The following is a 27021-nucleotide window of genomic DNA, read 5'->3' as shown; positions in this document are numbered from 1 at the left end:
CAGATGGCAGGAGCACTGAAACCACGAGCTGCCCAGTGACTGTTAGAACCCAGGTGAAACCCCGGAACAGAGACCAGACAGACACACTTGTGTTAGTCACAGGGAATTCTTACTACGTACTAGAACTTAGTATCCTGCATGAGTTTCATTAGAAACAATGAGAACAGAGTAGTCATTTCAATTTGCCATGTTACACTGACAGTATTCCTGGACTTTCCTACTTTTGCCAAACCAAACTCAGCATTTAAAAAAATTTCACTTATAAAAATGCCTCAATTGCTGCTAAGGTTATTTATAACAAAGAAAAAACAGTTGGCGTGGTGTGCGTGGGCCTCACAAAATGTACTTTCTGGCCACCAGGTGGCATTGTTGAATAATAAAAGTTAATTAACCCCATTATCATCCATTAGAAGCATAAAATTAGCCAAAACCTAGCCATGTGCCTCAAGAGATATACAAGTTAACTTTGTTCTCATATATGAGGCCCACAGTGAAAGGATAATGACACAACAAATACCTTATCTGTATAGATGGGCTTCTAGGAAGCCTTATCATGCCCTGATTACCTAAATAAAAAATAATCAACTTATAGCAGAAAACTGTTCAGAAATATACTTAACCTTTCCTAAAAATGAGCCATCTGTGGGATTGAGATTCTGGGACATTTTAATTCAACAACACTCAGTTGGATTCCTGGACTGTGTGCTGAGAAACGGTTGGTGGCAAAGCACAGAGGAAATGAACATACAAGGACAGTGACATTCCAAAGTCAATTTGTTTTGAACTTGGGAACATGTCCTTACTTTGTACTATCCACATTTCTTCTTTACTCCTTAAATATGTAATGAGATCAGTGACACACCCAGAATTATGGGATCCAGAGAAAAAATAAGTCTAGTCTACAAGCTTCCTTGCCAAAGTTTTAGATTTTAAAAACAACCAGAAATTATCCTGACTTTTGAGACAAAGGAATTATTTTAAATACCAAAAATAAAGGTCATGTTAAGTTGCAAGACATACTGCTGCCATATTCGAGGCAGCTTGGTGAAGTGGTCGAGGGCCCTCACTGGCAGTGAGAGGATAGACTCTTCTTCATCGTCCGGCTATGTCAGGCCGAAGCTTGTGACTTTGGCCATGCTCTATAGCATTTCTGCATTTATCCTCATGCATAATAAGTAGGGTGGACCAGACTGGAAAACTGTAATGATTATCATTCTAATGTATTACAAAGCACACTAAAAATATATTCTAAAATGCATTATAGGAAATTTGGAAAATTAAACAATGGAGAAAACTCAAACCATGCACATCTCTGAAATAACTATTATGGGGGCTCCTGGTTGGTTCAGTCGGTTAAGTGCCCAACTTGGGCTCAGGTCATGATCTTGAGGTTTTTGAGTTTGAGCTCCGCATGGGGCTCTGGAGTGACAGTGTGGAGCCTGCTTGAGATTCTTTCTCCCTCTCTCTCTGCCCCTGTCCTGCTTGTTCTCTATCTCAAAAGAAAATAAAAATAAACTTAAAATAATGATTATGATTTTTAAATATTTCCTTCTTTTATAAATGCCTGATTTTAACTTTAATAATATATAGGATTTTATAGCCCATTTAAAGTCTTCTAGCCCACATATTTTTTTCCCGTACTTAGGTACTAAAGCTCACGTTGAAATGATCTTGTTTTGGCTATTCCAAATAGTATGGTCAAATATTCTAATTTGCCCATGATGATTCCGCTGTATACTTGTTGCCCATGTCTAACTATAAATAGTGCCCTTTCACTCTTTGAATAATTATCTAATCATTTTAATTATAAGTAACACTGATCAATATCTTTATATGTTTGTCTTTTTACATACTTGAGATTATTTCCTGATCAGTGAGAATGAAATTTTTTTAAAGTACCTGATATATATCAAGAGAGATGTTCCCTAAAGGGGTATACCAACTTAAAATATTATAAATAGATGAGAATATCAAATTCATTAAATGATCCAGTTATGTGTATTGCAGTTTTTTATTGCTGATAGAGTAGGGGGAACTGAAAACTTGTTTTAACTAATACTTATGATTCAGAGGATGTTAGATTTGCCACTGTGTATTTATTATGCATTTTCTGAGTGAATTATTCCTATGTTTAGTCCAGATATCTAAGGGAGTTTTAATATTCTTAGTGGAAAAGCAATTTCATTCATATTTGCTAATATATTTTCTGATGTATTGTTTATTAATTTTGACAGTGTTTTAAACTATAATGTTTTTATTTTTTAGAATAGCAGAAAGGTATCAGTATTTTCCTTTACAATTTCTTTCTTTTTCTGGGCTTTGAAAACCATCTCTCCTCTTCTCCCTATCCTTAGAGTCTTAATAACCCATTTATAATTTTTTCCCCTGTAGTTTACTGTTTTATATTTAGTTTTTATTTTAATTAAGTATTTTTTTTAAAAGCAGTTTTACTTCACAGTAAAGCTGAGGGAAGAACAGAGATTTTCCATACACCTCCCACTCCCACACATGCAAAGCCTCTCCATTATCAACATCCCCCACCAGAGCGGTACATTTACTGCAACTGATAAAGCTGTTACCGACACATTACCCAGAGTCCATAGTCCACTCTTGGTGCTATATATTCTATGGGTTTAGACAAACATATAATGACATGTATCCCTGATGATGGTAATGTACAAAGTATTTTCACTGCCCTAAAAAATTCTCTATGCTTTGCCTATTTATATTTAATTTTGATTTTAGTGTATCTACTGATATAAGAATGTTAATTTTTCCTTTCTTTAAAAAAATTTTTTAATGTTTATTTATTTTTGAGAGAGAGAGAGAGAGGGAGAGAGAGAGAGAGAATGAGCAAGCAGCAGGCAGGGAAGGAGGGAGACACAGAATCTAAAGCAGGCTCCAGGCTGCTCCAGGCTGAGTTGTCAGCACAGAGCCTGATGTGGGGCTCAAACTCACAAACCACGAGATCATGACCTGAGCCGAAGTTGGGATGCTTAACCAACTGGGCCACCCAGGCGTCCCATTAATTTTTCCTTTGTTCTTCGGTCTTACACTTATTTTGCCATACATTACATTCTTATAAACAGACTTGTTTTAAAGTTACCTCCCTATTCTAATTAATAGAATAATTACCATTTTTCAAATGTTTATTTATTTTGAGAGAGAGAGAATGCACATGCACGAGTACATACAGGAAAGGGACAGACAGAGAGGCAGAGAGAGAATCCCAAGCAGGCTCTGCATTATCAGATCTCATGTACCAGGAGATCATGACCTGAGCCAAAACCAAGAATCAGATGCATAACTAACTCAGCCACCTGGTGCCACAATACTTAATTATTTTTCAACCAAGAGGTATTTCTTTTATATATGTATGTATATATACATACACACATATATAATCTATTGTCAAGTCAGCTAATATACAATGTATGTTAATGTACTCTTGACTTTGGGAGTAGATTCCCATAATTTATCACTTAAATACAACACCCAGTGCTCACCCTAACAAGTGCTCTCCTCAATGTCCATCAGCCATTTTCCCCTCCCCCCCGACACCCCTCCCATCAACCCTCAGTTTGTTCTCTGTATTTAAGAGTCTCTTATGATTTGTCTCCCTCTGTTTGTAACTAAATATATATTTTTTCCCTTACCTTTTCCCACAGTCTTCTATTAAGTTTCTCATATTCCACATGAGTGAAAGCATAGATAGCAGTCTTTTCTGACTGATTTATTTCACTTAGTATAATACCCTCCAGTTCCATCCATGTTGTTGCACATGACAAGATTTCATTATTTTTTCATCGCCAAGTAATATTCCATTGTATGTGTATATTAATTGTCTCATAATTCTATATTAATAATGTATACTATATGTTATAATTAATTTATAATATTATAGTAATTTTATATTGTGTATAGTAATATACATATATATAGTTTTTTTTCTTTATCCATTGATCAGTTGACGGACATTTTAGCTCTTTGAATAAATTCCTACTAGTGCTATTGCTAGGTTGTAAAGTAATTCTATTTTTAGTTTTTTGAGGAACCTCCACACTATTTTTCAGAGTGGCTGCAACAGATTGCATTTCCACCAATAGTGCAAGAGGGTTCCCCTTTCTCCACAGTCTCGCCAGCATCTGTTGTTTCTGGAATTGTTAAATGACCGGTGGGAGGTGGTATCTCAATGTGGTTTTGATTTGTATTTCCTTGATAAGTGATGTTGAGCATCTTTTCATGTGTCTGTTAGCCAACCAGATGTCTTCTTTGGAAAAGTGTCTATTCATGTCTTCTGCCTATTTCTTCCCTGGATTATTTGTTTTTCTGACGTTGGATACTAACCCTTTATCTGATATGTCATTTGCAAATATCTTCTTTCATTCTGTTGGTTGCCTTTTGGTTTTGTTGAATGTTTCCTTTGCTATGCATAAGCTTTTCATCTTGATGATGTCCCAATAGTTCATTTTTTGCTTTTATTTCCCTTGCCTTTGGAGACATGTCAAGTAAGAAGCTGCTGTGGCTGAGGTCAAAGAGGTTGTTGCCTGTTTTTCCCTCTAGATTTTGATGGTTTCCGTTTCACACAGAACATAGCCAGTGAGGCAGCTCTGTCTACCCTAGACTTTGGGTCAGGACCCTGGTCCTGAGATGGAGTGCCCAAAGGACTCACAAACCAAATCTGACTCTGGGCTCATCCTACAGCAAAATTGTGTAGCAGATCTTACATAGGAGAGAATCTCCCTGTCGTCCCTTTTTAGCAGGATTGACTGATATCTAGGATGCCCTTAGAGGAATCAAAACCATAGGAAGTCTCCCAACAAAAGCAAACCACCATTATTCTTACTTGGTTGATAGTGCTTTTTTTCATGGATACATTTTCCAGCCATTAAGCCTGCCAGTTTACCAGGTGAGACTCTCAGAGATACAGAAATGGTCTTAGGACAATGAAGCCCCACTTACAGAAGTTCTCATTCATATTTGGTCCTTACTCCCTGATTATCAACAAAGAGAAAATTAGATTTAGGGAGATAAGTATATTTTATTTTATCAGCCAAAGAATAGCCTACAGAAGAATAAAGCAAATAAAACACTAAAATGAATTCAAGTTCAAATGAATTTCAGTGTTTTCTTCAATAGGAACAGTTCCTGATGTAAGCCCATGACTAACAAACATGAAGAGAAAAATTCAGTCAGCTTGCAAGATCTTTGGCCAGGCAAGTCACAACAATAGAAGTATCTGGCTACCTAAAGTGACTCTGAGTCAAATATACACAGAGAACTAAAGAATGACTTTATAGTGATATCTATGGGTACAGTTCTGGGGATCTGCAAACCTGGATAGGCAAAACACACAAAAAACAAGTAATATTTTCACTAACCTATAAGTGAAATACAGAATTTCCTTCTATTATGAATGTAGGCAACAAACCATGGTATTATCAATGATACCATTGACTTTATCACCAGAGAAGTCACACAGTTTCTTATGCCACATCACATTTGTTGCAGATATCTCAAAATATTGTTTACCATCCCCACTATATCAAAATCATGGTAGTTCTTAGATCTACCACTGGATCTCCTTATTTAATGCATTATTAAAGCAGCACATGTATTACTATGTAATACTTTAAACTATCTTAATAACTGTATTTCAGGCTAATTGGATTCCTTTTCATTTTACATATTTTATTCTGTAACTTTTATTTTTTTCAACATTTATTTATTTTTGAGAGATAGAGAGAGACACAGCACGAGCAGAGAGGGAGATACAGAATACAAAGCAGGCTCCAGGCTCTGAACTGTCAGCACAGAGCCTAACGTGGGGTTTGAAGCCAAGAACCATAAGATCATGGCCTGAGCTGACGTCAGACGTTTAACTGACTGAGCCATCCAGGCAGTCCTTTCTGTAACTTATTATTCTAAGAGATCCATAGGTCTCACCAGATTACCAGAAGAATCCAGGCACGAAAAAGGTTAAGAACCTCTGTTCTATAAAGAAAGTGAGATAACATTTAAAAACTATAATTTGGGGGCACCTGGGCGGCTCAGTCAGTTGAGCGTCCAACTCTTGGTTTTGGCTGAGGTCATGAGTGTCACAGTTCATGGATTCAAGCCCCATGTTGGGCTCAGTGCTGACAGTGTGGAGCCTGCTTGGGATTCTCTCTCTCCCTCTCTCTCTGCCCCCCTCCCTGCTTGTTCTCTCTGTCTCTCTCTCAAAATAAATAACCTTAAAAAAAAAAGATATAATAGAACAGGCAGATAAAATATACTTATATCCTAAAGTCTTTCCATAGTACTAAATATTTATTTCCATAGTACTAAAATATTTCATAGATATAATTTATTAAATACCACCTCTCAAAATAACTTATTCACAACTATAATTAAAAAATTAATTGCAACATGGTGAGAGCTGAGCCAATAACAGGAATTCTGAATATTATCACTGCCTTACATTAGGGTCTTTGGGTTCTTCAGAAACTAAATTTCTTGGCGAGTGACTGGGAAAACCCCACCTTTCATCACGTTCTATCCTAGAGAAAGTGTTAGAATGACTTCTGAGGGAGACAATTAGCTCTGGGTAATAAAACAAATATTTTCTAAGCATAAGTTTCATTTTTCAGTAAAGATTTTTTAAAAGCCATGCATTAATTTGTGATTCTTTCTTGAATCTGCTTATTACTCATTACTCTGTTCATAGTTCAGATTAATAGCTTCAGAACGCTAAAACAGATGTTTTTAATATCCCATTTTCTACCAACATGGGAAATCCTGGATTTCTAAAATCTAGAGGGAGTTAATACCATCCCAGACTAAAGGCAAAGATTACAGGAAAAGTAATATAATATGTCGTTAGTCACTTATAACATAAATATTTAGAACAAGATCAAAGAAAACTACCTGATCCAAATTTAATCAAAGTTCAAAGGACTGTTTTTTCCTCCTAAATATAGAAATGGAAAAGATATTTCATAGGAATTTTTAAATTATGTTTTTCATTTTATTTTACTTTCTCAACATGACCCTCACTGATTCAACTTTTTTCAACACCAGTGTGGTAACTTTCCACAAGGTTTTTTTTGTTGAAAAAATTCATACTGCATATAACACAGAGACCAAAAAAAAAAAAAAATCTAAAAGGATCTATGATAGTCATCTCTGGATGGGAGAAGATAAGGAAGAACTGTTTTCTAATACTTACATATTTTTAATAGGTACAGAACACCCTTACAAAAATAAATCCTCAAAGTATAGTCATTCAAACAAATGATGAGATCAGTTTACTTCTGAGGACTTGAGGAGAGAACATGCTTGGCAGAAGCCTCAGTGACCCGGCATGACCCCAAAGAGGAGGGCTACAAGCTCCGCCAGAGCAAGCACCACGTTGCTCTTGAACACTGTATACAGGTGTCCAGCTCAGTTCAGCCCATATAAATATTGATTAATCAAAGAGAGAATCTGACCCTGAAGACACCTTTCAGTGAAGAGTGAAAAAACTACTGCAGCTATAACAAAGGAAAAGAAGGTTTGGGAAATTCTGGGTTATAACCTGTGGCTTTTATATTGTGAATAATAATAATGTCCCCCTCCCAAATTAAGACTTTTTTTTTTAGAGCAATTTTATGATCACAGCAGAACATAAAAGAAAGAAAGGAATAGAGATTTCCCATATACCCTCTGCCCTAAACATGCGCAGTCTTCCCCATTATCAATATCCCCCACTAGAGGGGTCCGTTTGTTAGAATGGATGAAGTTACATTGACATATCACAACCCCCCGCCCCCAGAGCCCATAGTTTACATTAGGATTTACTCTTGGTGTTGTATATTTTATGGGTTTGGACAAATGACAGGCATCTACCATTATGGTAAGATAAGTAAGTTTTCAATTTTCCTGGCCTCTACTCCCAGTTCCTGGCACAAAGCTCCAAAACCCTTCCTAAGAGATAAGAGGACTAGAAGCATCTTTTGTTCTAACATTTGGCCTCTGATCCAAGTTTTGACAAAATTCCTAAATCCTCTGGAACTTTCTAGGTGATAGGAATGTCTTTTGTTCTAATGAGCTGACTCTGGGTGGGCTCCTGAATAGTTCCTAGATGAGGGTTGGTCACCAGAAAGATCAAGCCATGATTATAAGCTTGGGACTTTCAGTCTCACTCTCCATCCTAACAGGAAGGGAAGAGGGCTAAAAGCAGAGTTCACAATGGATCATGGGCACATGATGAAGCCTTCATTAAAATCCCCAAGTATAGGGTTTAGAGCATCTGGTCACTGAACATGTGGACGTGCTGGGAGAGTGGTACCCAGAGAGGGCATGGAAGCTCCAAGATCATCCCCACACACCTTGCCCTATGCATCCCTTCCATTTAGATGGCCACTTATTCCCTTCATCATATCCTTTTAAAAATAAATTTGTTTATTTATTTATTTATTTTTGAGAGAGAGACAGAGAGAGTAAGCAGGGGAGAGTCAGAGAGTGAGAATAATAAGCAGGCTCTGCACAGTCAGCACGGAGCCAGATGTGGAGCTCAAACTCACAAACCATGACCTGAGCTGAAACCAAATGTCAGACGCTTAACTGACTGAGCCACCCAGGCACCCCCTCCTTCATCATATCCTTTAATGATATACTAACAAATGTAAATAACTGTTACTCTGAGTTCTATGAGCCATTCCAGCAAAGTATTTAACCCAAGGAGAGAATGAGGGGAACCCAGATTTATAGCTGGTTGATCAGAAACACAGGTGACAACCTGGGATGTGTTGAATGGAATGTGAAATTTGCAGGGGGGCAGTCTTGTGGGACTGAGCCCTTATTCTGTAGAATCTGGAACTATCCCAGATAGACAGTGCCTATATTGAATCAAATTGTAGGACACCTAGCAGATGTCAAAGAGAATTGACTGGTATGGGACAAAACTACACATCCGGTGTCAGTATTGTGAGTGTGGTGGTGGTGGTGGTGGTGGTGTGTGAATAGAAGAGACACAGGAGGAGTGTGGTTTTCCTCCTGGAAAAGAGATTAAGTGACAATGTGCCAGGCTACACAGGGGTGGGGCTGGTGATAAGAGAAACAAGGTCAGAAGGAAGATATTGCCACAATTTGACAGGAGTTTACAAAGGTCTGGCCTGGAACATAACAAGGGAAATGGAAAGAACAGGAATCGGAGGCAAAGGAAAACTGGTCAGCAGATCCTATGAGACAGGAAAGAGGAGGAAAAGGGAAGTATTTCAGTCCTTTCCAAAATTTTGTGCTTGGGTAACTGGAAGGACGTTTCAATTGTTAATAATTCATTGATCCATTCATCCATGAAACATTAATTGACACCACAGCATGGGGATTCTCAACTTTATGAAAAGGAACAATGTTTAATTCCCTAAGCCTTTCAGCTCAATGAGTTCCTGTTATGTGCCAGAGTCTATGAGAGACACAGAATCAGGATAATAAAGATGGTCTCAACACTGAAGAGATGAGGAAGGAAATAAACAGAGCTAAAAAAAATGAATGTTACTCCTACAGCAGCACCTATTTCCTTCCATTGCTTCTTCACTGCTGCTCAAGACTCTCAGGCTCCTGCAGCGCCTGGGTGGCTCAGTTGGTTAAGCATCCAACTAGGGCTCCAGTCATGATCTCACAGTTTGTGGGTTTGAACCTTGTGTCCAGCTCTATGCTGACAGCTTAGAGCCTAGAGCCTGCTTCGGACTCTTTGTTTCCTTCTCTCTTTGCCCCTCATCCACTCGCACTCTGTCTCTCAAATAAACATTAGAAAAAATATAAAAAATTAAAAAACAACCAAACACACAAAAAGAAGACTCTCATGCTCCTAACTGGAGACAGGTTCTGGGCCCCACATAGATTTCAAGATCTGGCTAGATCTACCTGCCTTGAGTGACCAATATAAAGGAAAAATTAAAATGTATGTTTTCCTACTTCAATTAAGTAAATCACTTACTTTATCTTTTAAATAAAATAATTCTAATCTTAAGCAGTCATTATACAACATATGCATTTTTAAAAAATCTTATTTAGAGTTGAGTTAAAAAAAATATTACCAGGATTTAGTTGAAAGCGCTTTTACTATGCTGAAGGAAGAGAAAGCTAAGTTGAATATCCAACTGAAACTCAGATGAGGCCCATGAAGAAAACTTTGCAAGACAATGGGATGCTTGTCTGACTAGTAGGGGCAGGTTGCTGTATCTGGGGATTTCCATTCACCTTTCCCTAAAGGGATTCCAAAGAAACTATCCTATCTTATCTGTATTTCATCTCTACATTTTTCAGTCTTTCCCTCCTAAGAAACCAAGAGGGGCACATACCTACACTGAGGCAGGCAGGGATCCTTCTCCTAGTCTGCCTTAAACTCATTAATAAATCAAAGTTGTCAAAAGTTGCCCCAAATAGTCTTGCTGTTCCCCTCTGTTCCTATATATTCTGCGCACGTTGGAATTACTCCAAATTCTAAAATAAAAAGCTATTTAACCCCACAAGGTTGTTCAAAGGATTAAAACACTGAGCTTATTTATCCAAAAATGAGGACCCTGTCTGAATAGATGCAAACTTAAAGACTTAAAATCCAACTTCTAAAAATTTAAGTGTATAGACAGGGAGCACTTTGATAGCACCTGTAAAAATATCTTGCAAAATAGGGAGTAATCAGAACCTCACAAAAATGAGTACTGGAAAATTAAATTAAATTGAATTAAATATTTTTTAATGTTTATTTACTGCTGAGAGAGACAGAGCATGAGTGGGGGGGCGGGGGACAGAGAGAGAGAGGGAGACACAGAATCTAAAGCAGGCTCCAGACTCTGAACTGTCAGCACAGAGTCTGATACGGGACTCCAACTCACTAACTGTGAGATCATGACCTGATGCTCCACTGACTGAGCCACCAAGGAGCCCCTGGAACCAATTTTCAAATTACAAAAATACTAGCAAATTCACAAGGTACCAAATACAGTAGTCCCCCTTATGCATACTTTTACTTTCTACAGCTACATTCACCCAAGTTAACAGCTGTGAGTGTAGGGAGGAAGATGATCCTAACTTCACAAAAGGTCAACAGTAGCCTAGGGATACACAGTGCCTACTGTCATTCATCTCACCTCATCTCATCACGTAGGCATTTTTTTCATCTCACATCATCACAAGAAGGTCACCATGGTATAAGATATGAGAGGAAGACAAGGCGTCCAATGGGTTAAGTACCTGTCTTTGGCTCAGGTCATGATCTCACAGCTTGTTGAGTTTGAGTCATGGCATTGGGTGAACACAAGCCCGCTTCTCTCTGCCCCTTGCGGGATTCTCTCTCTCTGCCTCTCACTCACTCATTCCCTCTCTCTCAATTAAAAAAAAAGAGATATGAAAGAGAGAGACTGTATTCAGTTAACTTTTCTTACAGTATACTGTTATAATTATTCTATTTGCTATCATGAAATACATGAAATCTGTTCTCTTAAAAAATAGTTTTTAAAACTTACTTTTGCTGTTTCATCACTTCTCAATTAAAACCAAACTTCCATGAATTATAAATTAAATATATAACTTTTTTTACTTAGATTAGTCATAGTGTGGAGGGAAAAATATTTTTACATTAAAATTTCAGAATCTTGCTCTATCCTCTCATTTGAAACCACACTAGTCTTTTGCCACTAAAAACACACTCCACAGCTGTAGAAATAGCCTAGGCCATTTAACGGCTTCATTTACGACACAGCATTGAATTTATCTAGCAAAAACACAACACATGCATTGGTACTTCCTTTTTGTCCTGTGTTTTCTAAATCTCTGCCAAAAGCAGAGGAAAGAAAGTACAAATGGACAGGATATCCTCAAATTATTTGGTTTGTCTTATGTCATTCCAGAGAAAAATCTAGTGTCTGATTCACAGTTAGAAATTCGAACTACACACTTGAAACACCTAGGGTAGCCAGTTCCAGATGCTGAAGGCAGGCATTCCTCAACAGCACTTTGTCTTTTAAAAGTCAACCTTGGGGGCACCTGGGTGACTCAACCAGTTAAGCTTCTAACTTCAGCTCAGGTCATGATCTTACAGTTTATGAGTTTGAGTTTATGAGCTTGAGCCCTGTATGGGGCTCTGTGCTGACAGCTCTGTGTTTTCCTCTCTCTCTGCCCCTCCTCTGCTCATGCTTTGTCTGTCTCTCTCAACAAATAAATAATAAATCATTAAAAAAATTAAAAATAAATAAGTAAATAAAAGGCAATCTTGGAAGGCTTTGCCTAAAGGAATATCAGGAAATTCTGGCTTTCTAGGACTCACCTACTATATCCCATATAGTTTTTGGCTTATAAGAAAGGATTAACTTAAGGAAAGGTGCATGCCCACCATTTCTTAAGAATACCAATAGAAATCAAGTACCTCAAAATCTATTTACATGAAATCACTACAGATTGAATGTAGAGCTGTGGTGGCATTTTGATTTTCTTATCCATTTGACACAATTCTTGATGCACATAATATATGTATGCCACATTGCTGCACATCCAATTATTTCACCAAATACTCCAGCGGACCTAGTAGAATGTGTTGATACTAGACTTAGTGTGAGACTACACTGGCTTTTCTGTGACAATGAACCACTTATCTCTATAAGCCTGTTATCACATCTATGTAAATAATAGTGAGATATATGAATGGCTATGGTGAGGACTTGAAGGGCCAAGGAATATAAAGCCCTGAGCACAGTGTACACCTTCACTCAAACCACAGCCTCTCTTGGCTTCTTCTTCTATTGTTTTTATACAATTATACTATTAAGCCAGATAGGCACAACACTGTAATCTTGAAGCTTACAGTCTAGTAGAGGATATAGATAATGACCATGAGAACAACAACATAATGATGATGATAAGGATACTACTATTGTTAATAGCAAGTGATACTGATTTAGAGCTTAGTAAGACCAAAGCACTATTCTAAGCACAGAGCTCATTAATCAATGCTTACAAGCTTCTTAGGTAAGTGACAAGGACAATGGCGGTTGCTACACAAATACGTCTGAGTGACTCCCTAAACTTCATTTTTGAACAGCTGGGAAAGGTCATTCTTGGGATTAATATTAATCAAGTAAAATGTCACAGGGACGTGGGGTTGAGATGGTATGATGTATATGTAAGAATAATGCCCAGAGCATGCAGGGATGATCAAAGAACTGAGAGAAGTTCAGTTCAGGCAATACATATGTGAGGTAACAATCTATAAATTCATTAGGTAAAGGGGTTACTGGAGTGTTATAAAGAGGTGTCCTTAGGAGAGGAAGAGTGATACCAAAGCGACATCAACTGGTTGGTTGGCAAACTGCCAGAGAAGCCTACCTGTCAGCAGTAGCCTGTACTGGGGGATCCTCTGGACTGGCTTGAGTAAGTAGTGCTTGAGGGCCAGATTAGCACAGCGTGGGCTCATCTGAAAGGGAAAGGTATCCAAAGTCAATACAAGCATTCTTCAAAAAAGCAAGGGACCCAGATTCAAGTGCCCAGGAAGCTAAACTTTAGGTGGTCAACAACTCTGGAAGGGGATTCATGGAAAAGCCTGTTGTAATTTAAGGCTCAGCTGTTATGCTAAGAGTGAAAGCATAGCCCACTCAGTACCTAGCCCACCCTTTCCTGCAGGTAGGTCTCTGAAGTCACAGGCTCACTGGGATAATGTGTTCATGGCCCTCTCACAGGCAGTGGTGGCTGCTGCTTGTGCTCTAGGTCAATCAGAGCGCATCTCACTCTGCACTGCCCCTTGGCAGAGCATCTGCCAGTGTTTCCACAAATGCAAACAAATCCAAGGATGAAAAAAGACATGCATAGCACTGAAGATAAGGCCACAGAAATCAATCTACTGAGAACTGGATCCAAATAATCATCAAAGCCTATGGTCAATATACTTACGATAATAGCAAGTGGTAGTGGGGAGAATTGCAGAAGTTAAAGATGATCTGAAAGGTAGCCTAGCTATGCATGCCTCCTCTAATAAGCCTGACGGGTGTAACATGTCTTTCTCAGATGAATGGCTACAAAAGATAGCTCCCAAATCAGTGTATATAGAAACATTCGATTCCAGAGCCATTTTGACTTGGACCAAAATGACAACTGATTCTGCCCTGAAAGCTCTTTTTCTTAGTATGTACAACAGACACTTCAGCCCAATCCTGGGCCTCACACCCATTCTCCCACACAAGAATTTACTGTGAGGTAGCATCAAAATGGCCAAGTGAAAATGTTCCTGCATCCTAAGATGCCGTGCACTTCTTCCACAGCTCAGCTGGGCTGGGAAGACTTTTTTAAGATTAGCTCAGATTGGGGTGCCTGGGTGACTCAGTCGGTTAAGCATCTGGCTTCAGCTCAGATTATAATCTCACGGTTTGTGGGTTCGAGCCCCGCGTCGGGCTCTGTGCTGACAGCTACTTCAGAGCCTGGAGCCTGCTTCCTCTCTCTCTGACCCTCCCCTGATTGCGCTGTCTGTGTCTATCTCTCAAAACAAAAACAAAAACAACACCAATAAAACCCCCCACATAAAAAAAAAAAAAAGACTTGCTCAGATTGTTTCTCCTTTTTCTAGATATACACCTCTAGAATCTGGTACACAGAATACTTAAAAATTTATAGCTATATTGCATTTAAGAAAGGATCTATCATGCAAGCATCATTAACCAAGACAGCTAATTTTCCTGTCTTATGTTTTCTTTTGGTGCCAAGACAACGGAAAAATTAATTCTCTGGACACTGATGAAACCCTGGGTCAATTATCAGTTGCCATAGCTATATAAATCACACTTCCTTTCTAACCAACATAAAGACATTAGGAGAGGAAAAGGAAAAAAAACAGAAAAAAGACAACAAATGATTTAAAGCTTAATTATGTGTCTAATATAAAAATAAGAAATCAGCAATATCATACTATTTCTAAAACCTTTCTAGTTTTGTGTGACTGAAATTCACTGATTTTTTTTTAGTTTCAAAAGAGAGAAGTATGTATTTAAACATATAATAATCCACATGTTATTTAAGATTGGGGGAAGGACTTAAATAAAATTTTAGTTTAAACTAATTTTTTAAAAATGTTTTTTATTTATTTTTGAGAGACAGAGAGAGACAGTGTGAACAGGGAGGGTCGGAGAGAGAGGGAGATACAGAACCTGAAGCAGGCTCCAGGCTCTGAGCTAGCTGTCAGCACAGAGCCGGACGTGGGGCTTGAACCCATGAACCGTGAGATATGACCTGAGCCGAAGCTGGACGCTTAACTGACTGAGCCACCCAGCCGCCCCTAAAGTAATTTTTAAGAGATACATCATTATGCTCAATCAAATCAGGCATGGACCCTTAGAGCTTTGAGTGAAAACACAAAAGCTTTGGCTATAAACATGTTATTACTTTTTCTTTGACATTGAACCTGTGTCATTTATTTATCTAAAGGGAAACAAATTATATTTCCTACTCATCATTGTAAATTAGTTGTTAGAAGAATAAAAGGAAAGTCCTTTCTCACCTTTTAATTTTTCAATCCCCTTTTTGATTCTGAAGGAATTAAATATTAATATCTTTTTGATTTTAATGATGGCAAATTGTTATAGCTTTAAAAACAACAACAACAAAAAAAGAGTTCAACATTATAGGGTAGCAAAAATACCTCAAATTCTCTAACAACAGCAGCAAATGCTGGGTTCTTCTTGCACTGCTCATCCAGCAAAGCTATATTCTTATCAAATTCCTTGATGTATGTGGAGTACATCTTTAGATATGGTCCCTTCTTTACAAAGATATCAGCAATTCTATGTTGTTCAGTCCTAAGGAAAAAAATACACGAAAATATAAAAAGAGTCATTAATGTACCCAAAACATATCCAATAAAGAGCAGAGTCCCACATCTAAGCCATCAACTTCTCTTTTCTCTTCTTGTAAGATATCTCCTATCTCCAAATCCCAACTCTTCACCATTCCCACTGCCACCATCTCATCTTGCCTGGATTTTGCCACGCTCTGTCTGGTCCCCCTACTTCTACCATCTCATCCTTCTGTGCAGCCTGAGAGCCTAAAAATGAATATTACTCATGTGCCTTCCAATGGCCTTCCAGGGGACTTAGCAGAAAAACAAACTCCTCACCTTGGCTTACAAATTTGGAGCCCCACTGGTTCCACTGCTGCCTACTTTTCTGACTCATTTCAGGCTTCTCTCCTTTCTCAGTACTCTCCAAGCACACTGGCCATCTTTATATTCCTTTGACATACAGAGTCAATCCCACTCTGAAAACTTTTACTAATGGCTTTGCATTCCTGAAAATATGGAATCCTGGCTGGCTCCTTCTTTTTGTACAGATGTCACTTTTAGTGCTTTGCCTTTTCATTAAAAAAAAAGGGGGGGACACCTGGGTGGCTTGGTCAGTTGGGCATCTGACTTCTGCTGAAGTCATGATCTTGCAGTTCATAAGTTTGAGCCCTGGGTTGGGCTCTATGCTGACAGCTCAGAGCCTAGAGTCTGCTTCAAATTCTGTGTCCCTCTCCTCTCTCCCCTCCCCGCCTCATGCTCCATCTCACTCTGTCTCTCAAAAATAAATAAATGCTAAAAAAAAAAACCAAAAAACAAAAGTTGAAAGTGCTTTGCCTTTTCAGAGGATCTTTCCTGGCCATCCAATCTTCACTTGCTAGCATGTCAGCTTATTTTACACCTTTCCAGATCAGAAATTGCTTTTATCTAATGTTTCTTGTCTATTTTTCTAGCTCTTCCCCCACTTGAAAGGTCTACTTCATGAGAACAAGAGCCTCATCTGTTTTGTGCAATGTGATATTCCCACCATGCTTAGAGCCATGACTAGCACACAGTAAGATTACTCAAAACCTTGTTGAATGCAGAAATGAAGTATTTCAACAGTTGTTATTGAAAGCCAATGTAAAAACAATTGTTATTTCAGAAAGCATACTAAAACCAAAGGCTATGTCTTAACTTGAAGACCTCAGAGAGAAAAATATTTTCATAATTAGAAAATGCTTTATTAAAAGATTAGAAGAGTTTTATGTCAGTAATAAGTGTAGCTTTTACCATAATTATTGTTTTAGCTGTCCCTTTCATCAATTTAGTCTCTTTCTTAGGAATGTCTAATACTTTAATGCAGAAAGAACATCTGTAGATCTAAACTTGAGAAAACTTTTAGCACAAGCAAACAATACGTTTAAGCATCTTTATAACGCTTGCATAAATATAGCTGTTAAAGGTGATTCAGGGCAATTTTAAAGATAATTTTTTATAAAAAGAATGACAAAATATGTATAGGAAAACTCTGGGTAATCACATCTTATTTCTATCATGACTTAAAAAAAATTTTTTTTTAATGTTTTAAATTTATTTTTGAGAGACTGAAAGAGACAGCATGAGCAGGGGAGGGTCAGAGAGAGAGGGAGATACAGAATCTGAAGCAGGCTCCAGGCTCTAAGCTAGCTGTCAGCACAGAGCCCAATGCGGGGCTCGAACCCACAAACCGTGAGATCATAATCTGAGCTGAAGCCAGACGCTTAACCTACTGGGCCACCCAGGGGCCCCTATCATGACTTCTGAAAATACCTTTTAGTCATTCCTCAGTTCTTAGCCCTGTGTTCTTTTACACTCAGGATGCAGCTAGGAATTAATCACTTACCTAACATATTTTGCCAACATGCAGAGGCAAATTTATAAAACAGGCAAGAGGTATTTTTCTGGATTGTATATAAAAGAAAGCTTACAGGGAAATTTTGATCATAAAGGTAGGTGACACTATTATGTTATTCTAAACATTTTGTATCCCCCATGGACTTCAACAATAAAGTTAATCCCCCCAGAACAAATTTTGTACATATTTTCAAAGATATCACCAAAGTTTCTGCTTACTGTCTACAACCCAAGAACGTACTTACTTAACCTTTTGGTATTCTTTTCTACAGTCTACAATGATATAATAGACATGTAAATTTCTTAAACCAAACAAACCTATCATTTCAGTGAATGGCCTCTTTTCCAAAATGCAAAGACAGATTCATGAAACTCCAGAAAAGATAATAAAGCATTTAAAAACATTTCAGTGTGAATATGATCAACTAAACTCCTTCATCTCTAAATGCCTTGATTACCAGAGGTCATCTACAGAAAGTTAAATTGGCTAAATATGGGTCCTTCTTGCTTTTGAGGCAAGATTACCAAAGTATTTGAATAGTTTTAGAAATGAGCTAAGTGCATCAAAGTTGTGAAGTTTGGCCATCTAAAATGACCAATCTACAGGTAATAACCAAGAAAATTTAATACATTAAAACAACTCAATGTAAGGAATACAACTTGCTGTCATAAGCAGGGCCCTTATTGCTCCATCTAAAATTGGACTCTGGGAATGCTGGTCAAACCATTTTTACCAGTTTGACATTCTTTCCTCCAATTCCTTCAAGAGATCCCGGTTGAGCTCATAGAGCTGAGGCAAGTAGTACAGGATCTGATTTAGAATGCGGTCCTCAATCACGGGTTTCCCAAGTTGTCTGGAAGCGTGGGCCACTGCATCTCGGAAATCCTATTATAGTTCAAAGGAGGAAAAACAACACACACACACATATAATTTGATATAAAGTTTTCACCCAAGCAATTATCTTCTCTAAAACAATATACATTACAAACTCTATTTTCTGATGTGAAAGTGTTGTAGCTTGGAGCAAACAGTCAAGAAAGAATTCTTGAGGCATCTTTGGTACAAAAAGGGTGATTTTAAAGCACAGGGACAGGACCTATATAGACAGACAGCATTGGCTGTGAGGAGTGGCTGACTGTACACTTTCAAGTTGGGAGGTGGGTAGTAGGGATAGCGTTCTCTAAGGAATTTGGAAGCAGGATTTCCAGGATCTTGAGGGGCTAGCTGTTGTTAGGAACAGGTCATTTACTACTGTTCTTAGTAAAACCTTGGTCATGAGACCCTTCATGAAGCCATGTATCAGTGGGCCATGACATGCTTGAAGGATGATTGCTAACATGTATCTTAGAGGTGAGTAGAGATAAAAGAAGTGTCCAAAGGAATTTTTTTTTAATGTTTCTTTTGAGAGAGACAGAGATAGAGACAGAGAGAAACAGAGAGAGAGAGAGAGAGAGAGAGAGAGAGAGAATGAGAGAGAGAGAGAATCCTAAGCAGGTTCTGCATGGTCAGAACAAAGTCCAAAGTGCAAGGCAGGACTCAGGGCTCGAATTCACAAACCCTGAGATGGTGACCTGAGCCGGAATGAGTCACTCAGGTACCCAATCCAAAGGAATGTTTACACATTAAAAGACACATAGGGGCACCTGGGCGGCTTAGTTGGTTAAGCGTCCGACTTTGGCTCAGGTCATAATCTTGCAGTCTGTGAGTTCGAGTCCTGCGTTGGGCTGTTTGTGTGTTGACAACTCAGAGCCTAGAGCCTGCTTTGGATTCTTTGTCTCCCCCCTCCCCCCTCCCCCACTCACACTCTGTGTCTCTTCCTCTCTCAAAAATAAATAAAATAAACACTAAAAAAATTTTTTTTTAAAGGGGGATGGGGGAGAGGGGAAAGTGGGTGATGGGCACTAAGGAGGGCACTTGCTGGGATGAGCACTGGGTGTTGTATGGAAGCCAATTTGACAATAAATTATATTAAATTTTTTTTAACTTAAAAAAAAAAAGACTTATAAGTTCCTGGAGGTTAAGCTAATGTCAAACTAAGGTTGCCTTTTGCCCTTAGCAAAGTATTAACATTGAGGCAGTTAAGTTCCTAGAGGAAGGTCAATTTGACTTGTCTCAAGGACTTGTCAATGGGCTGTAAGTTGTAAGGAAATTTAATTTTTTTCTTTTGCCTTTGTTTTCCACATCATTTTCCATGTAGAATTATAAACTGAAAGTACATACTTCCTCCTATCCTAGTTAGCTAGACAGAAAAAAAACCCATCACAACAAAGTGGCTGGGGTAGATATTTGATTTTAAAACAGTCTGTGTGATATTTCTCTTACATCTTTTGTTTTGATCTTCAATCTTGGTAATTATATTAAAGGGTATCTGGAAATTGTATTGCCTTTAAACTTATTCCAATACTGCTATATGAGCAAAATCCATTCATTTTAGAAGTTCCCAAGGGATCCTAATTAATTGTATTCTGGAAAGTCCCATTGTTCACTTTCAGTAATTATTTCCCAACAACAGCCTTCTAGGTAAGGCATGTGGAGGCGAGTGGCACATTCTTGATAATCAGAGAATACTGGATCCAGGATTACTATGTTTCCTTGGGCTAGCCACATTTTCTTGTCTGTTAAGCAGGTTCTGAAACTTTCACATTGCACATCATTACATAACACACTTAAAGCTTTTTGCAATGTGTTTGGCACACAGGACCAACAAAATATTTTAACCATGGACCTTAAACTTTTCTCTCCCTCTAACTAACTTACAATAATTCATCAGGATTTACATCTTTCATAAAACAAAAAATTTTCTCCTTACATTTTCTTTCCTGCCAAATTTTCCCTAGAAAATTATATATATACCATGCTTTTAAGACAAGTCCACACCAGGGCGCCGGGGTGGCTCAGTCGGTTAAGCGTCTGGCTTCGGCTCAGGTCATGATCTCATGGTTTGTGGGTTCAAGCCTCGCGCCGGGCTCTGTGCTGACAGCTAGCTCAGAGCCTGGAGCCTGCTTCAGATTCTGTATCTCCCTCTCTCTCTCTGACCCTCCCCTGCTCGCACTCTCTCTGTCTCTCAAAAATAAATAAAAGGCATAAAAAAAAAAAAAAAAGACAAGTCCACACCATCCTACCCTATCACCCAAGAAAACTTGGAGAGGGCGGTGCTGTCCGAGATTCTATTTGTCAGAGTTTCACACTTTCTTGAGGTCCACTCTCTGGGGATAAGTAAAACAATAGTGGAATCTGTTCCACAGCCATAAGGACTCAAAAACAAAGATTGTTCTCTCTTAGAAACAATCTTTATGTTTAATTAAAACCTTAAAGCAAAGGCTGGGTAAAACAGACTCTATGCTAGGTACCATCTTCCTTCACCTTTATTTCTAATTACCTTCCCTTCAGGGATTCACTAAGCAAATCAAACAGATAAGAAAGATATTGATTTCTCCCCTGATCCTTCAACCACCTGCCTCCTGTGCACTATTTCTTATGTTTCTTGTGAAAGACAAAAACCTTATATAAAATTTAAAAGTAATGAAAGGATTCCTTTCCTAAAGGATGATTATTTCAGACAACTCAAATCCTCCTGCGCTAAACGGGGCTAATAAACCCTTCACTTCAGGCCTCAATATTTGGGACTCTACTTTATTGGTTCAATAGTCACATTGGCCCAAAGGAACCAAGTACCTACATCAGAAACTAAAGAACTACTTTTACAGCTAATTACTGTAATATAAAATAAGAATTTGTAATTCACATAAACTCCAATCCAGAAAACATCTACAGAAACCAAATGGATATTGGCCAAATTCCACCTCCCAGCAGCTTGTTTCTATCAGCATTCACATTTACTAAGACAAAATAGAGCTACTTAATGCTTTTGAAAGTCATTAGATTTTCCATCAGGCAGAACAGAATATATTTATATGTCAGTCACAAATAACTTCCTCAATTTTAACAGTATTCAAAGCACAGTTAAACACTTTCTATAATACTTTCTTTTCCTTTTTCTTTTTTACCAGTTCAATAATTAATATGCATAAATTCCTTGTCCAAGCAAAGAAATAAGCACTGCCCTTTCTTCTCATAGAATACATGATGAATATCTTTGTCCGTTGGCAGCAACATGAGTTTTATTTTCCAGTTGGAAGATATATCCTCAGTCTCAACAGTGACAGCAGCCATTAGTGGCTAAGTAGCTTAAGGACCCTATTTGACACAGCTTTTGCCAGACTCTGCATTCCGTATGTCTGCCACTACTGCCAAAAAGGAAACTTGCTTATTTAAGACACATTCAACAGAGACCAGCCAAATTCACACTGGGGTGACCAGTAAGATGACCGCCTCTAACTGGAGGCGTCTGTCACATACTAGGCAAAATGTCACTTTTTCCAGTTCTACTGGATGACTGTAGGTAGCTCTGAATGAACTTGTGGCCCATACTGTCATTGGCAAAAGAGGAACATTTAATAGAGACAACAGGAATGTAGAGTTTCTATCCAGCTATCTATTACAAATTATTCCTAGGACCCAGGTGGTTATATATTCTAAGCAAGCACTAGCAGGGCCACCAACTTGTCTTCATGGTACCTTTTTGAAAGCAGAGAAGGGCAGCCCTTACCCCAGGCCAATGCAACTCACAACAAGGACCCTACTTGCAATTCATGGCCTTTATACTCATACACAGCAGCTCTGGACCAAATCTCACTCCCTCACCTTTTGGGCCCCCGTCCCTGAAAGCGATGTGCTATGGCCCCAGTGCCAGATGTAACTAATTTACACAAGAACTACACACAGAATCTTTCACTTCTCAGCTCTTCATGAACCTCAACCATTTTCAGAACTGGTGCCCCTAGAAGGAGGAAAATATCTTTTTTTTTTTCTTAAATAAAAAGGATGGTTACAACATATGTCTGGTTATTTTTCTAAATGCCAACAGCCAGGATAATTTGGGAAAGTGTGATGACACTTAAGAGCCAGAGGCAAAACTATTTTGGGGCAGAAGAATTTAAATTCCCCAACACCTCCCTGACTAAATCAGTGAAGATGCAAGACCACACGACTGGCACTTCAAAAATTAGATCCAGAGTATACTTTTCTATACTGGAAAAGCTGGGTAATTAAAATGAAAGGGGTGTGGGAACCAGGATATAAAAATGTTAGGCAGGCAATAGAATTTATTGACATTGACTACAAGTACTTCAGTCTGTTCTTCCAACATAAAATCCATCAAAAATTCTGTATGTAAAACTGAACCATCTAACACCATAGTTTCTGATTACAGTAACCAAATGCATGTTCAACTTGGCATTTTTAGAAATAGGTTCCTGAATTATAAAGTGTATCATATTGTTAATAATTCCCAGAAAACCCACAAATAAGAACCAGATCAACTTTTAAAATACAGTGAGTTCCTTTGAGGTGTTAATGTACTACCTTTACAAGCTCTGATCACTTGGGCAAGACCTAAGCAAAAATCAATGCAAATAAAGTCAAGTGTGAACATCTAAAGCAATGAAGCACAAAACAGATGGTCTTATTCTTAGGGTCAGGCTTTACATTTCCAGGGCCAAAGAGGAGTAAGTGACTTAATTAAGCTGTCCTGACTGGGCGTTGTGACCTGTGGGAATGACTTAACCACTATGATGACACAGCAAATTACAAAGACTAAATGGACATATGGATAGACGGGGAACGCTGCAGGGTCCCTGCCTTCATAAAGGGCATTAAGAAACACTTCATCTTAAGCCAAAGCAAAGCAGCTGGGAAGGTCAGAGAGCTTCGATAAATATGCAGAAAGGAGAAGGGAGAGGAAGTTCCAACATTAAAAATTTGGTTTTGTTTTAAAATTAAAATATTTGACCAATGAAATGATTCTTCCCCCTCCCTATCCTCAGATGTGATATTGTGCATAATAATCAATGCACACAAACTACATAAAGTATGACTGAATTCAATCCTTTATCTCCAGTCTCTAACTCATTTAACAAGTAATCACAATGTATCCTAAGTGATAATATCTAGCTTCATTCTCATCCTCAAAAGATGGAAAACTGGAAATTCTCTCGTTTCTTGGGCCATCTGAGAGAATTCTGAAAACAAGCTAATATACCCAAAGATATACTACTACTCTCTATACAGCATGCAGAAATTTCAAGTTAATATTTTTTAACCAATTTCTGAACAACTGCTAAGTGCAAAGTCTGGCTTTGCCACTTAGCAGTGGGTTGCTTTCAGCAATTAGTTTTCTTCATTTTAAAAAACAGAAATAATATGTATTTGATAGGGTTGTTAGCAGGATTAAAATAGACAATTTACACAACACAGTTAGCATGTTTCAAGCACACCAAGAGTGCTCAGTAGAAGGCCATTTATTTAAGAAAAGGAGATTTGGTTAATTTAAGTGATCACAGGAATATCATTTAAGGTCCACAAGTCCTGGAAGCTTGGAAACAGAATGCTGAATCAGAGGCATATAACAAGAAGGAAATGCCAAACCAAAGTAGGGAAAACAAACACCTCCCAAGCAGGACAAAGGGGCTCTTAACAATGAACTTCATTCAGTGAAGGACAGTCCTCACAAGAAGGAAGCTGCTAAAAAAGTGAATATTTGGCAGCCATGTCAATAGATGCTAAAGGAGTATTCTTTACAACTACAGAATAAATAAATGATAATTAAATGGTTAACAAGTCAAAAAACAGTGTGTATTCAATAGAGAGTGATGAAATTAGCTGGGCCTGGGTGGCTCAGTGGGTTAAGCATCCGACTCAGACTCAGGTCATGATCTTACAATTCACGAGTTCGAGCCCCGAGTTGGGCTCTGGGCTGACAGCCTGAAGCCTGCTTGGGATTCTGTCTCCCTCTGTCTCTGCCCCCTCCCCTGCCTGTTCTCTCTTTCTCTCTCAAAGAATACAACAAAAAAATCTTAGAAAGAGCCTAAATGTCCATCAACTGATGACTGGATCAAGAAGATGTGGTGTATATATATATATACACAATGGAATACTACATGGCAATGAGAAAGAATGAAATATGGCTGCTTGTAGCAAAATGGATGGACCTGGAGGGAGTCATACTAAGTGAAATAAGTCAGGCAGAGAAAGAAAGATACCATAGGTTTTCACTCATAGGTCTAGCTGGAGAAACCTAATAGGAAACCATGGGGAGGGGAAAGGGGGGAAAAGAGTTGAGGAGAGGGAGTAAGGCAAATCATGAGAGACTTTTAAATTTTTTTAAATGTTTTATTTATTTTTGAGAGACAGAGACAGAGAGAGCATGAGCAGGGGAGGGACACAGAGAAAGGGAGGCACAGAATCAGAAGACTGGCTCCAGGCTCTGAGCTAGCTGTCAGCACAGAGCCTGATGCAGGGCTCGAACCCACAAACTGTGAAATCATGAACTGAGCCCAAGCCAGACACTTAACCAACTGGGCCACCCAGGTGCCCCCATGATAGACTTTTGAATGCTGAGAACAAACTGAGGGCTGAGGAGGGAGGGGGGAAGGGGAAGGAGGGGTGATGGTCATGGAGGAGGGCACTTGTTGGGAAGAGCACTGGGTGTTATATGGAAACCAACTTGGTAATAAATTATTTAAATAAAAAAAAAGAAAATGATGAGGTTATTTTAAGACGGGAAAAACTGGTGGCTTCCATAAGAAAGCCTTCTACTCTATGATGCGTTAAAAAAAAAAATAAAAGATACATTCTAGTTACTAACAGACATCTGGATAGAGTTTGCCTCTAGCTCTATGGATTTTACTAAGAGTCCCTCAAATTTTCAAGGTAATGAGTCTCAACCTTAAGAAATCAGTGGAACAAAGATGCTTCATTACTAGTATCATTTTATTACTTAATGAGCCCATCTTTGTCAAAAAAGACAAAGCCTCTGATCATTATCTTGTCAAAAAAAATGTTTTTAAGTCATGCTACCTGGGTATTCATAAAATAAATTTACAGCTGTTTATTAAACTAGTCTCCCATCAAAGGGAAAATAAGATAACAGTGAGATTATTATTCTTCCCACTTTCCAGAAGATGAAAGCAAGGCTTGACTAATTTGTCTAAGAGCACACAGTGGCAGAGGCAGAATTCTTAACCGCTAAAGAATTAGTCACACTCATGCATCCAACAAATGTTTACTAAACGCCTTCCAATGAACAGGAATGATGGTAGATGTTGGAAAGATGATTCATGTGGTCACCTAGCTTATATTTTAGTAGAGTAGACCAAAAATAAACAACTAAACAAACAAATACACAAATTATATTAAGTGCCAAGAAGAACATATAGGGAAGGGTAAAGAGAAAAAAGATAGTCAAAAAAGGTCTCTATGAGGAGGTCACATTAAGCCAAAATTGGGAGGATAAAGAAAAAACTAGCTATGAAGAAAATGAAGACCAGACGTTCTGGGAAACTGCATTAGAAAAAGCTGTGAGCAGGAATAACCTTAGCACTGAACTAAGAACTGGAAGGAGAACTGTGTGGCCAGAACATGGTCAGTGAGTACGAGAATGTCCCTCTCTTTCCCAGCATCTCATCTTAGTAAGAGGCCACACCACATAGCACCTGATAGGCAGGGGGAACCATAATTTGATGACCCAACAAGAGAAAAGGAACTCTATTAATAATTACTATTCATTATTAATAGACAATAGACAATAACCAGGACTGTCAAAAGCTGACTGGGGGGCGCCTGGGTGGCTCAGTCGGTTAAGCCTCCGACTTCAGCTCAGGTCAGATCTCACGCTCGTGGGTTCGAGCCCCGAGTCAGGCTCTGTGCTGGCAGCTAGCTCAGAGCCTGGAGCCTGCTTCCGGTTCTGTGTCTCCTTCTCTCTCTGCCCCTCCCCCTCTATGCTCTGTCTTTCTCTGTATCAAAAATAAATAAAAACATTAAAAAAATTAAAAAAAAAAAGCAGACTGGGACATATGGTCATCCTCTTCACAAGCCTTGGTAAGTAATGTGGATTTATTACTATTTTCAATGTTTATTTCTTAGAGAAAGAGAGACAGTGTAAGCAGGGGAGGGGCAGAGAGAGACGGAGACAGAATCTGGAGCAGGCTCCAGGCTCTCAGCAGTTAGCACCGAGCCCGACGCGGCTCGAACTTGTGAACTTTGAGGTCATGACCTGAGCCGAAGTTGGATGCCCAACGAACTGACCCACCCAGGTGCCGCTGGACTTTATTCTTAATGTGATGGGAATCATTTAAAGGATTTTAAAAAGGGGAGTGACATGCTTTATTACAGATTTTAAGAAAAACCACTCTTAAAATTTTATAAGGAAAAAAATTGTGTAAGAAACAGGTTGGGAAAAGGGTGAGAATGGAAACAGGAGTGTCTGTTACGCTGGAATGGTTGTCTGTGTAAGATGATATTCTGAACCAGG

General features: G+C 38.6%; 1 protein-coding gene across 1 annotated transcript in view; it reads right to left on the bottom strand.

Moving 5' to 3' along the window:
- Nucleotides 1-27021, bottom strand: part of FGD6 (FYVE, RhoGEF and PH domain containing 6) — a 108130-nt gene that overhangs the window by 27743 nt on the left and 53366 nt on the right. The window contains exons 6-8 of the mRNA XM_029955787.1: nucleotides 18385-18536; nucleotides 15641-15797; nucleotides 13342-13429 (exon numbers count right to left, since the gene is read on the bottom strand). Of these exons, the coding sequence (XP_029811647.1) occupies nucleotides 13342-13429; nucleotides 15641-15797; nucleotides 18385-18536 (397 nt within the window). The remainder of the gene's footprint in view (nucleotides 1-13341; nucleotides 13430-15640; nucleotides 15798-18384; nucleotides 18537-27021) is intronic.

The sequence above is a fragment of the Suricata suricatta genome, chromosome 10 (genome assembly GCF_006229205.1).
Source record: "Suricata suricatta isolate VVHF042 chromosome 10, meerkat_22Aug2017_6uvM2_HiC, whole genome shotgun sequence".
Lineage (NCBI taxonomy): Eukaryota > Metazoa > Chordata > Mammalia > Carnivora > Herpestidae > Suricata > Suricata suricatta.
The sequence above is the reverse complement of the archived record's forward strand: the minus strand, read 5'-3'. Positions and strand labels throughout refer to the sequence as shown.